The sequence below is a fragment of the Cricetulus griseus genome, chromosome 3 (assembly GCF_003668045.3).
Source record: "Cricetulus griseus strain 17A/GY chromosome 3, alternate assembly CriGri-PICRH-1.0, whole genome shotgun sequence".
In the NCBI taxonomy this organism is placed as follows: domain Eukaryota; kingdom Metazoa; phylum Chordata; class Mammalia; order Rodentia; family Cricetidae; genus Cricetulus; species Cricetulus griseus.
This window is the reverse complement of record NC_048596.1, coordinates 61,309,240-61,322,720: the sequence shown is the minus strand read 5'-3', so window position 1 is coordinate 61,322,720 and position 13,481 is coordinate 61,309,240. Positions and strand designations below refer to the sequence as shown.

Sequence of the window (13,481 nt, the reverse complement as noted above, 5' to 3'; positions counted from 1 at the left end):
ACACACACACACACACACACACATAAACTCAGAATGGACAGGCACCTGTATAGACAGTCTGTAGCCACAGAATTCTTAGACAAAAACAAAGGATGTATCGTCCTGACCTTGGATCAAAATAGTCTCTCTGGTATAATATGGTAAAATAAGTGACAAAAGATGAAATAGACATCAACCTCAACATAATTAAAAACTATGTGCTACAAGCAATACTTAGAAAAGGTTCAGCCATCGAGGGCACAGCCTGGTGGCTCTTGCAGGGTTTCTCTGTGGAGCTTTGGAGCCTATCCTGGCACTCGCTCTGGAGGCCAGGCTGGCCTCGAACTCAGAGATCTGCCTGACTCTGCCTCCTGAGTGCTGGGATTAAAGGCGTGCGCCACCAATGCCCAGCTTCTGGTGGCTCTTCTTTAGCTAAACACAGAGCCACTGTGTGACTCATCAATTCCACTCCTGCATACATTCCCAAGGGAACCAAGAACATAGGTTCACACAAAAAAAAAAAAAAAAAAAAAAAAAAAAAAAAAAAAAAAACCTATGCATGCAAGTTCACGAAATCCCTACTCACAAGGGCTAAATGATACGAGAAACAATTTAAGAGCCTAACAAACAACTAAGGAGACAAGTGTATGGGTCTAAGGAGTATTGCTTAGTCACAAGAAAGAACTCAAGACAGTCACACAATACAATGTGGCTGCCAGAGGATGAGACCATGTTTAGTGGAAGAAGCTAAATATGACAGCTACATGGTGTGTCTGATTTTACTCTGGGAAAGGTCTGGAGCAGCACACTGGGTCAGTGATCCCTGGCTGTAGGAGGGGTTGGGGAAGAGAGTGAATGCTAAGGGACACAATTTTGGGGTGGGCATGGTGATGAAATACTCTAAAAAAGGTTGTGGCAAAAAGCCTTGAGAATTAACTACAGAAAGGGAGGAAGGGAGGGGGGAGAAGAAAGAAGAAAGAAAGAAAAAAAAGAAAGAAAGAAAGAAAGAAAGAAAGAGGAAGGAAGGAAAGAGAGAGGGAGGGAGGAAAGGAGGGAAAAAGGGAGGGAGAGAGGGGAGGAAAGAAGAAAAAGAATACAAGGGGCTGGGAAGATGGCTCAGTGGATAAAATGCTTATTGTGCAAATGTGAGGACCAGGGTTTGAGTCCCCAGAACCCACATAAAATCTGGATGTGACAGTGTGCATTTATAATACCAGTCCACCTACAGCAAGATGGGAGGCCAAGCCAGGAGAAAGCTCAGGAGCTTGTGGGTCACCTACCTTGGCCTGGTACACACAGTGGAGAACAGATGCTGCCTCAAACAAGGTACATGGTGAAGACTCACACATGAGGTTGTCCTCTGACCTCCGCGGGCATGCCATAGCATGTGCATGCTCATGCTTGCACACATGAACACACATACACATATATACACACCTCACACATATTTTATACACAAGTACATTTAAATAATAAATAAAAACAAATTTCAAGGATGAGAGTCAAGGGCACTGAGGACAGATATACCTTCAGTGTCCATCTGAATGTGTTGAGCCCTCTACCCTTCCTCTAGGCCAGCCTGGTGGCTTCCCCTTCCCAGGGGGCTGCCTGTCCAGCTTCCTCATTGAGATGCCCAATACTGCCTGACCCTGAAACCCAGCAGGGAGACTTCAGGATGACCAGTTACTTGGTCTCCAGAAGCAAATTGCAGGACTCCCCTTAACCACATGCATTAGTGTCATGTCTCTGAAGCCACAGCCTGGGCCCTGAGATGGACCTAGTTCTCTTGTTGAGAGTTGCCCTGGTCCTTGGCACCCAGGACCTTAGGGTATGCTAAGGACGTAAAACTGACCAGCCTGCCAAGGTGGTTTCTCACAGTTCAGACATTTCCATTCAGAGGCCCAGGACACCAACTGGTCCTGTACTAGGACCCCAGGGAGCCCCCATGTGGGCTTCATTCATGAGAACCATTGTTATCAAATCAGAAGTCAGAGCACCCTCCCACTTAAGTGCTTGTAATGGAATGTCTGTTTTGGCCTTTTGGTAGTGGGGACAACAAGACCTGCCTGTCCCAGCCTGCTGCATGCAGAGCCCTGCTTGCTCTGCAGTCCCAGGTTCCAGGAAGGCCGGCATTTACCCCAGGGCTCTCCCAACTCTCTCCTTTTCAAGATGGGTGACTAAGGGGGGAATCAGCAGAAGGGATTCTCTCCCCTCAGCCAGGGCTTGCTGCACAGTGGCTTCCTCTGAGCTGACCCATTAAGTCCTTAATTCGGAAGCTTTTCATATGATTCTCTCTGTAGCCAAGAGACAAATCTGCCTGCCATCACTGCCATGGACACCACACAAACCTGCAGTGCCTGGATAGCATTCTGAAAACAGGTGAGCTCTCCAGAGACGCTCCTCGAGTTCTGGGCCAGACGGTACCACATGTGGGCCAAATAGTCTTCGCTCTCATCCTTGAACTTCTGAATTTCCATGGTAAAGTTCTGGCCAAGTTTGGCCTTCACAATGACCATATGTTTGAAAATCAAGCTAAAGAATAGGAAAAGGGAGTGGGTTGGGGGGGGGAGGTTGGTGGGGAACATGGGAGGGCAAGGGAATGGGGGGGATGGATATGTAACTATGAGCAGTAACTAAGGAATAAATAAAAAAGAAACCCTCCCCCCAAAAATAGGAAAAGACGGGTCAGCTGAGATGACAAAACATTAAGCGTACATGTGACATACCAAACTACAGCTGCCTGTGTTCCTGTTGGCAGGGAGGGGACCAGATAGGGACTTAGCTGGGATTTTCGTGCTATATATTTGGTTTTTCCTGGGGAGATGAAGTGCTTCAGTGGAAAGGGACCACGGGGAGGCCCAGCTGAGGAGTGAAGAGGGCATCCTGGGGTGCTTAGGGTAAGGGCACTCACAGGCGGTGGGCTGTCCTTGGCAGCACTTGCACAGCCTCATCCAGCACCTTAAGGCCCGCCTCCCAGTCTTTCTGGTCAGCATGGGTGTAGAAGAGCACGCTATAGAGTGCAGCACGGAGTGTGAGGTCATCCTCAGACCCTGGGGTAAAGAAGAGATGGAGTCTCAAGGGGACTGGGCAGCCAGCCCCTTGCCAACTGACGTGATGCTTTCTGACCTCTTACTCCACACCCCTACTGCCTCACAACCCATGTCACAGTCTTCCATTCATATGCAGGTATGTGTCAGAAGACTAGAAGTGGCCCTATAGGGTTGGTGGTAGGTCAGTGTGGCCCTCGCCTGCAGCGACCCATAGCTCAGGCACTCTTCTATCTGAAGGAACCAGCTCCAAGTGGCCCCTCTGGTCTCCAAGGAGCTCCCTCCAACTCTCATGGAGTGTCTTCGTTGCCCAGCACATAGACCAAGGGCCAGAGTGCCAGGTTTTCTGAGTACCCACGACCTCTCTCTTCTAAAAAAGCCTGTTACTTTTCTTTTAATCTAAATGTAAACATGACCTGACGGTGGGTGAGGACGTGGGAGCCCTCTCTTCCTTCCGTATGTTACATGTTCCCAGTCACATTCAGGGAAAGCTGCAGGCCTGGCCACCAAATTTGTCACGCATCCCCAGCACCAACCCTGGCACTGAGCATGAAGGAGAGTCAGGAGGGTGCTTCCTTTGCTTCTGTCATGGTTCTCATGCCGAGTGTTCTAGCACAGTGGTGCTGGGGCAAGCATTGACCACGCCCATGCTCTTGTCAGATGCTGGCTGAGGCACTGCTCAGGTTGGCGGCATGGCTGGTTTTCCCCTAACTCAAGGTGGGCTGGAAAAACTGGCTAACCTTGGGCACTTGGGGACTTCATAGTTCCTTTATTATCTGAGCTCGTTCTCTGAACCTGCCAGCACTGGAATGGAAGGGATGTTTATGTGCATGCTCATTCTTTCCTCTTCCTCCTCCTCCTCCTCCTCCCCCTCTCCCTCTTCTTCCTCCCCTCTTCCTCTTCCTCTTCCTCTTCCTCTTCCTCCTCCTCCTCTTCCTCCTCCTCCTCCTCTTCTTCTTCTTTCTTGAGACAGGGTTTCTCTGTAGCTTTATAGCTTGTCCTGGAACTCACACAGATCTGCCTGACTCTGCCTCCCGAGTGCTGGTTCTGAAGGCGTGTGCCACCACAGCCCCGTTGATGCGTGCACATTCTTAATACTACATAGAAGCCCAGACTCCACTTTTGGTTCTTGGCTCCTTGTTTGGTGTATTGAAGTGTACCATGTACACACCCCCTGTCTACCTGATGCTTCGCCAGTCAATGGGTAAGAGACTTAGGGCAGAGACCCTGCTTGTCAAACCTCCCAGCCATCCAGCAGCAAGGACAGTGGACTTCCTTTCAGTATTGTCCTTACATGGAAGCTCAGTTTCAAGCCTCAGCATGCACACTGGGGAAAGGGAGGAAGGCTTGGGAGAGCTGAGCCCCGAGCCAGAGCACCATCCTCATCTGACTGGCACTGGTAGTTGGTGGGTCTTTGACCTCCCGCAGCTGCCACGTTGGGTATGAGCATTTCCCACGTTGTTATTAATTTTCTGCCTTTCTTATCCGTTGTAAAAGTTTTTTTCTGTCTGTTTGAGAGTGTGCCTCATTCTACAGAATTTCTGCTTGCCTGATTCTACCTTCTGATGCTTTTCATCTAGAGAAGGTGGTTTTGTTGTTTGTGTGTAGCTCTGGCTGACCTAGAACTCACTATGTAGACCAGGATGGCCTCGAACTCAAAGCAATTTGCCTGCTTCTACCTCCCAAGTACCGGGATTAAAGTTGTGCACCACCTCTGCCCAGTGGCAGAGAATCTTATCATGAGAAGAAAATGTACTCTTTTCAGAAACTCGAAATGATACTGAGCAGAGCTCTTCTGGGCTGTGGTCAGGGTGTTCCCTCATTTTGCTGAGGATGCATCTCCAAATGTTTTATGGTAGAAAATAAGATTAAGATGACATGAAGCTGGGCACCTACCTTTAATGCCAGCACTCGGGAGGCAGAGGCAGGTGGGTCTCTGTGAGTTTGAGGACAGCGTGATCTACAGAGCAAGTGCCAGGACAGTCAGGACTACACAGGGAAACCCTGTCTTTAAAAAAACCAAAAAGAGGAGGAGGAGGAGGAGGAGGAGGAGGAGGAGGAGGAGGAGGGAAGAGGAGGAGGAGGAGAAGGAGGAGGAGGAGGAAGAGGAGGAGGAGGAGGGGGAGGGGGAGGAGGAGGAGGGGGAGGAGGGAGAGGAGGAGAACAACAACGAAGAGATGACTTGTCTAGCAGCACAGCAAAGGGCTGACTGTGAAGGCTCTCCACTTTGGTAGGATGGAGGATCCTGGGTATTCTCTCTGCAAAATGGGCTTCCATAGGATCTTAAGCAGACTCGGGGACACAGTCATGGCTGCAATGCCTCATGTAAGGACACAGGATGTACAACATGGAATGTTCAAACTTCCAGAACTCTACCTTTGCCACTGGACCCACAGCTACCAACCTGGAAGGAATTGGCCTTCGGGTGCTGTCCCTCCACCCTGGAAGTCAGCTGTTGGCCACTGGTGCAGAAGCAGTGTTTTCTCTGTATCCTTAAGTGAAACAAACAAATGGCACACTTGGAGGGGACTGATGCGTTCCTCCATCTTGTTCCTCATTAGTATCGGAAAAAAAAATGAACAAAAGACAGAAATTTCAGAACCATCAAGTCACACAATGTTATCAGCGCATACACCATACGTGCCCCATGCACACAATACCACACATGCATGACACACTGTGTACCGTATTATACATGTACCATACCACACCTAGACCATACCATGCGCATACTATACACGCAAAAACCTTCCATACCAGGAGCCTGGATAGCTCAGTCGGTAGAGCATCAGACTTTTAATCTGAAGGTCCAGGGTTCAAGTCCCTGTTCCGGAGGAAGTTGTTTTGTCAGGCGTTGGTGGCGCACTCCTTTAATCCCAGCACTCGGGAGGCAGAGGCAGGTGGATCTCTGTGAGTTCGAGGCCAGCCTGGTCTCCAGAGTGAGTGCCAGGACAGCTTCCAAAACTACACAGAGAAACCCTGTCTCAAACAAACAAACAAACAAACAAACAAACGAACGAACAAACAAAAAACAAAAAACCTTCCATACCGTAGATACACAATGCCACAGCACACCACACCATACCACACACTCTCATACTATACACAAGACACCTCATTGTGCACACACCCTACTACACACATTCCATGCCCACCATAGTACATATAGGTCTTTCACTTGTTTGGCTAGAGTGACCCCCAAGATATTTTCTGTTATTTGTAACTATTGTAAAGGGTGATGTTTCTCTGATTTCTTTCTCAGCCTCTTTATCATTTGTATACTGATTTTTTTTGAGTTAATCTTACACCATAGTACAACACTTCATAACCACACACACTGATATCACACATAATATCATGCCACACATACCAAATTCTAACCAACACACTGCACACACACATACCCACATATGTATATATGCATACATTATACTCACCACATACCATACCATATGTATACATCAAACACTGTGCCATACATACACTCCACCATAACACCCAAACTTCATACTATACATACCTCATACCATACAACATATACCACCCACACACCACCTCATAGCACAATACACACCGATCACATACCCAACATTATATACACATATACAGCACACAGACTACTTTCTTAACATAACACAGTTGTTTTCAGTGATGTGAAGCATGATAAATCAGTGGAATAAAAAATAAGAAAAAAACTTCTGGGACATAGTGAAAGCAATGCTTAGAGACAAGCTAACAGCTGTGAATATTCCTGTCAATACAGAGGATCTCAAATCAATACTCTGCCTTTAATTCTCCAGATAACAGAAAAAGAATTAAAAAAAAAAACTAAACCAGAAAGGGAAGGGATAAACCAAACTGAGAATAGGGGAAATGCCCTGTTTCAAAATTGCTTAAAACAAAAAGAGAATGGGAGAGAATTCTGGGCCTGTTTGACAGGAGGTCAGAGGCCACCACTGAGGATGGCCAAGAACCTCCTACCTCTCTGGGATCTGGAGAATGCTGTGCTATCCAGCAGGAGAAGTTGAAGGAGGTATCTTGTAGAGGTCATACCCAGTGTGGGTCATGTCTTGTTGGGGATCATGTCCCACAGGAGCCATATCCCAATCAAGCCATGCCCCGAGGCAGTCATACTCAGGGGGAGCCACACCGAGACTGGCTTTTTCTGTGAATCTGGCCAGGCCTGAGGGTAAGGCCTCCTAGGACCCTAGATTGTGTCCCTATAGCACCTGCTTCTTGGCCTCTGTCTTGTTGATGATGCCGATGATTCGCTGGAGGGATCCCTTTGCCTTCTTCCTGTTGACTGGTGAGGACAGAAGTGGGAGCCATGTGTTCCAGAAATGCCGGGCGGCCATCATCACCAGAGTACTGTTGCCTGCCAGGCCCCCGAACCTGAAAAGACATGCCTCATCCAATTATGTAGGCTGCTCAGGCTACTCAGCCACACCTTTCCCCTAGGTACATCCAATCTAGAAGTTTCTGGACTTGGTAGGGAAGGAGTGGAATCAGGATGGTACAGCTTTGGCACCGCATGGCAGGCACCATCGAAGGGCAAGCCCGCTATACCTCCTCCTTAGCAAATTGTTTGGGCCAGGTGCTGCCCACATCACAGGGCAATGATGGGCTCTCCTGGCCTGGCCTTTGCTGTGTCTACCTGCCCCTTGCTACTTAGGCCCCTGTATGCTTAGGGATCCTTCAGACAACCTTGGCAAACCACTTAGCTCAATAGCTCTATTGAGCTTCTTCCAGTACTGTCCATGGATGCCCTGGTATCTGTGAGCTCAGCTGCATGACAAGATGTAGTTGGAGGCTTACTGGTACTAGCCAGTTCCTCCCCTGGGACTCAGCAATACCCCCACAGCATCACTGTGGCACTGTACCAGTTTTCCCCCACACATTGCCAGACCATCCCCCAGTTGCATACCTGGCACTCTCTACAAAGACCTTGGCTGCTGCTAGCCGTAGCTGCTTCCTACCCTTCATGTTCTCCATGATGCTCCGGCCCTGGATGCTGGCCACAGTACACAGAATTTCTGCTGCTAGCTTGGCATCGATCCTGGAGAAGGTACAGAGTGATTTTAGGGGAGGTGGGAAGTAATACGTGCTGGATTCCACTCATTAAGAATGCTGTCCTTTCACCCAGTTTCACATGGCCCTGCAAGTGCAGCCAAAGATGAATGTGCATCTCTACCTAACCCTGTGCCTTAGGGACTCGCCCAACTGGTAGATGATTCAGGGCAAGTGACTCTACCTTCTGAGGCATTCCTTGCCAGTGAACTGAGATGGTCACATCTGGCCTGGGTGTCTTGAGCATTCCCTGAGAGGATGGTCTCTCGGTGCTGGCATCTACAGAGATACTACACAGCAAGGCCCATGGCAGTTCCTGGAGATGCCCACCCACAGAGAACTTCTGGGGATATGGGAATCAGCTCTATGTGTGCCTGACTGATGGGCTCTCCAGTAACCCTTATGAGAGACCCCAAACCAGAACTAATTGGCAGAGCCCAGTGAACCCACAGAACCATGAGACAGACCCCTTAACTGTTTTTTTTTTTTTTTTGCCACTTGTTTGGGGTGGCTTTCCATCCATCAGTGGGACAGTACAACTATCTGTTGGGTCTGTCCTCAGCTAGGTTCTGCTTCCTGGGGAGAATGTCTTGTCCCAGGCATCCTGTACTCTTTGCTCAGAGGGGGACATAGGCCTGAAGCACCATATCAGAGCAGCACCATAGCTCCATAGACACTCTCCTGGTTCCCAAACCCGGTGCAGCAGAGGTCTGGGCACATGCAGAGCAGGGATGGGGTGGAGTGGGGTGGGGTGGGGTGGGAGGTGGAGGGCATGTTCTGGCTGCTTGGCTCTGCAGCACAGATTTTTATCCTGTAAATGATATACTTGTTCTGGGAACATTTCCTTTGGGTCCTGGGGCCCTAGAAGATGGGCACCTGCTTGCTGGAGCAAACAGTATGTTCCAAGGAACCAGTGGAGAAGAGGTGCGTCTGACCCTTAGCCTGCAAGGACCTGCCGTCCAGTGGGAACTTGTGGTCTGAAGGTAAACAGAGGCTGGGTGGTAATTAAACCCCCCTTCATTGGTTGTAGGATGGTGTAAAGAAGGCTGGGAATTTTGACCCTTGAAGTTTGCAGGGTGCAATGACAGCAGTCACCAGGAGGGGACAACAGTGGTCTATAAAAGATCTTCAGAAGGCCTAGGGAGGCACTCAGCATGGCTGCCCCCAGGTTCCCTGTATGCATGGGCATCTTTGCTTTATTTATTACAGGAATTTCCTTTATAAATTAGATTTGACTTAGTATCACTGATGGGAGAGTGTGCTAGCCTGTCCTGGTGCTGTGCCCGTCTCTCTTCCTGTGCCTAAGCAGGTCGTGGCTGTGTACAGTAGCACAAACAGCACACAGCAACCCTTTCTGCATAGATTCCCAATTTGTTTGTTTCTTCTAAGGATAATGTTTGAGTGATAGAAGTGGATTTTGCACATGATTGAATATGACCACCTCTGCCAGTGCCCCACAGGGTGCAACATCCTGGCCCCTACCTTGGGGTCTTGTCAATCTTTCCTGCAGAGCCTATGGAAAGTGGACTTCAGCTACGCTGCCCTCCCACCGCCCCTTCCAACTCACTATCAGATCTAAGTAAGAGATGAAACGGTTCAGTGGTAAAGGCTCTGCCCGCAAAGGCAAGGGCACCCAAAGACACTGCATTGGCCACTTTTCTCGTGACTGTAACTAAATTCCTGGTAAGAACAAGTGAAGGAGGGAAGGGCTTATTTTGGTTCACATTTGAGGGAATATAGCCCATCATGGTGTGTGGTGATGCAATCTTAGGAACATATCTCTTCCATTCTGAGAGACTGGACCTTTTGCTGGACCTCACAGGCAGACTTAACCACTGTGAGGTCACTTTAAGATTTAAGACTGTTGTCCTACTATGTACTCAAACTTTTTTTAACCTGACTTTATCAACCAACCTTACTTGCCTTGAGTTTTCATGAAGTCAACTTTTCCAACCTAAGCTAATGCATAGCCTTAATCTTGAGTTATGCACACTTCCTTGTCCCTGACTCAGACAATGCTTGTGTATCATTTGCTGAAAGAAGCAAATACAGAGGTTGAAAGACACACCTTAAAACCTATGATGAAGGTTGAAAGCCACCATTTGTGGATATTGGTTGATAAACAATGATGTCTATTGTCTGGGCCAGTTGGAACCAGAGACCTGATCCCTCATAAAACTCCGTTAAAGATTTCTATAAAGCATCCTATTCCTTCCCCAGGTGGTGCTTTCTGTACTGTTCAGTAAAGCCAGAGGGAAGCCCTTTGTTAGACACACAGAGACAGAACAGCCAGACACTGGGAGACAGACACAGTCTTTAGACAGGCACAGATTCAGACTCATGCACCAGACAGACAGAGGACAGAAGACACAGGGAGCAGAGAATTCAAATCTGGATTTGCTCTTGGTTAAATGACTCCAGAGGGATGTGCTTTTCAGTCTCCCTTTAATGTGATACTGATGTCTTGGGTTGGTGACTCGGAATTCATCACTAATGCATACAATAGGTGTGATGGTGGAGAAGGCAGGAGCAGGAGGCAGCTGGCCACATGGATCTGACCCACAATCATAAAGCAGAGAGAGATGAGTATTGGTGCTCTCCTGGCTTCCTTCTGTCCCTCTCTGTCTATGTCCCCAGCACATGGGATGGTGCCACCTGCATTCAAGATGATTCTTCCTCTCCAGTTAAACATCTTTGAAAACAACCTCAAGGACAGCCCCAGAGGTCTGTCTCATTAATGTCCTAGGTACTTCTTAATACAATCAAGTTGACAATTGAAGTAATTTAGCCACTACAAGCCTACCTATTGTCAACTTGACACCCAAACACATTGTTTTAAGTCATAGCATCCTACCTGTGAAATGAAGTTTCAAAGGGAAAAAAAAAGTGTTAAAGATGCTATAGGGCTGACTGGTTAGAACATCATGGCTGAGGAGATCTGGAATGCTGCAGATCCAAAGTCAACATTATTCTGTCCTCTCAATAGCCATTCATTTGCCACCTTGGTATTTGACTTAACATGTTCCTAACTAGAGTTAAACCTTTACAATGTATTAATATAAAGACCCTGGATTATTCTTCCAAGCCAAAAGTAGTGGATGTCATCAGATAACAGTTTTTTTGCTTTGCTACCCTCCTATTGGGCCCACCAGTGTGTTCAGAAATACATAGATTTAGGATTTTCTTTTGTTCTGTGACTAACAAAATACAACTGCTTTCAAGGAGGAGCATATTGTTCAGAGCAATCTGATCTGAAGCCCCGTTCCCAGGCCATGGCCACTCACATGTGGCTCAGAACGGAGCTATCTCCTATTCCCTATGTGTCAGAACGGAGATATCTCCTATTCCTCAGTGGGCTCTTGTGATCTTGGCATCTCCAACCCCCTGGGACTCCTATTTCAGTTTAAGCAACACCTTCAAATTCCACGGGATGGCCTCTCAGGATCTCTCCTCAGGAGACACGACCCTGCCACACATTATCTGGCCCTAATTGCTTTCTAGAACCTGGGTGAAAGCCTCTGTTAAATCTCTCACTCTTCCATTTTGCCTGTCTACAAAACTAGCATCGCGTGGACAGTGCCAAGTTCTGATGTTAGCTTGAGATGTAGTTAGGTTCCCTTCCACCACAGCTTTGATGGTCTCTGTACCCTGGCTGAATCTGGGAAAAGACTTGCCTAGACAGTTGTTTTTTGAGCAGAAAAGACTTTGTGTGTCATTTCCTGTATTTCAGGGAACACATAGGAACAGTGCCCTATTCCTCAGTATCAACATGATGATGTTTTTGCCCCTGCATGTGCAGGATCGTCTGGACATGTGAATACTTCAGTTACAGACATCACAGATCATGGGGTGCTGCTGACTCTCAGCTCTCAGCAGCTGTATGAACATAGCCGTGGAGCTGTCATTGTGAGCAAGACACATGCTTGACCTTGTCCTCATAGGGCACATGTTCCATGCCCATAAAACCTGCCAACACAGGAGAGCTTCAAGGGCTCATAAAGCAAGGCTGGAGACATGGGTGTGGGGAATAACTCTGTGGATTTGGTCTCTGGGCAAAGGAAACACCTTCATAGCCCTGGATCATGACTCTATTTCAGGGCAATTGGACTTAGGAAAGAAGCCAAAAACAAGAGCCCTGAGGAAAACTCTCTTGGCTGCATGGTCATTTGTTACAACACCACCCTTTACAACAGCCCCATATTCAGGGAGAAGGAAAGACTAAGTTTTCTGATCATGAGTCAACATAGTGGAACATAGAAACTATGAAGGAAGATGGCACGTTCTGGTGCTTCACTGGTGTTACAGGTAGAATGAGAAATGTCCCTCGGCGGCTCATGTGTTTGCACTGGTTCCTAGCTGGAGGCACTGTTGTGGAAGGTTGTAGGACTTTTAGGGGGGTGACACTTCCTTGCTAGAGGAAGCCAGTCTCGAAGGACAGGCCACGAAGTTTTTGCGGCCTGGCCTTACTCTCTATCTGCTCCCTGCTTCCTGTTCTGCCAAACAAAACATGTGGTGAGGGATTCCAGCTGCACACTTCAACTGCCTTTTAGCAGCCTGATGCCACGCCTTCCCTTCATAATAGATTGTACCTTGAAACCAAGAGCCAAAGTAACCCTTTCCTCCCTTGGATTGCTTCTCATCAGTTCAGGGCAATGAGAAAAAAAATACACTAATACACTTGGCGACTGGCAATCTCCAGCAGTTGCCATGGGAGACCTGAAAGAGAAGCTGTCTCCCATACAGCAAGCCAGGTGATGGTCTGTTCAGGGGCATTGCTATTATATCTCAGTGTCATGCATCTTGTCTCTTCCAAAATAACTTGGGCAAAACTGTCTGTACCAGGATTGGAACATGGTTGATCTGAGAACTACATATGTTCCCTAAAGTCACATACTGAAGTCTGATTCAATGGGGGGGGGGGCAGGGCAGTAGTAGAAGGGCTATTGGGAGATGAAGGCAATGAAGGGTAGGGTTGAAGTCTCAGGATGGAATCGTGTCCCATAAAGGAATATAAAGGTGCTTCTTTCTTCTTCCACCATGTGAAGCGACCTAGTTTACCATGTGAACTAGGCAGTGACATTCAGTAGCCACCAACTGCCATGCCCTGAACTTGAACATCCAGGGTCTATGCCATGAACAATAAAATCCCATTTAGTGGGCTTCCCCAGCTGTGGTATTTTATCACAGCAGTGTCACCTAAGAGAACCATCCTCTCCTACCTGTCACACACAGATAGCTGTTGCACAGACCTCCTCACTGAGGCCTGTGTGTCTTTTGAGTCGCCATTAACACACAGCTTCACGACCCTGTTCACTGTGTTGTCCTGTAGCACACACAGACAAGCAGATGAAGGGTCATGGCAGTCAGAGTCCTACCAGCCATCCCTTG

At 48.0% G+C, this 13,481-nt stretch overlaps 1 protein-coding gene and 1 non-coding gene across 2 annotated transcripts in view; one reads left to right on the top strand and one right to left on the bottom strand.

Moving 5' to 3' along the window:
* The window catches only part of Cfap46 (cilia and flagella associated protein 46), an 86,994-nt gene that overhangs the window by 41,438 nt on the left and 32,075 nt on the right, over positions 1-13,481 (bottom strand). Inside the window, exons 23-27 of the mRNA XM_035441279.1 lie at positions 7,951-8,082; positions 7,256-7,418; positions 5,431-5,518; positions 2,891-3,029; positions 2,328-2,511 (exon numbers count right to left, since the gene is read on the bottom strand). Of these exons, the coding sequence (XP_035297170.1) occupies positions 2,328-2,511; positions 2,891-3,029; positions 5,431-5,518; positions 7,256-7,418; positions 7,951-8,082 (706 nt within the window). The remainder of the gene's footprint in view (positions 1-2,327; positions 2,512-2,890; positions 3,030-5,430; positions 5,519-7,255; positions 7,419-7,950; positions 8,083-13,481) is intronic.
* Trnak-uuu lies at positions 5,789-5,861 on the top strand. The gene has a single exon. It is a non-coding gene; the product is annotated as a tRNA-Lys (tRNA).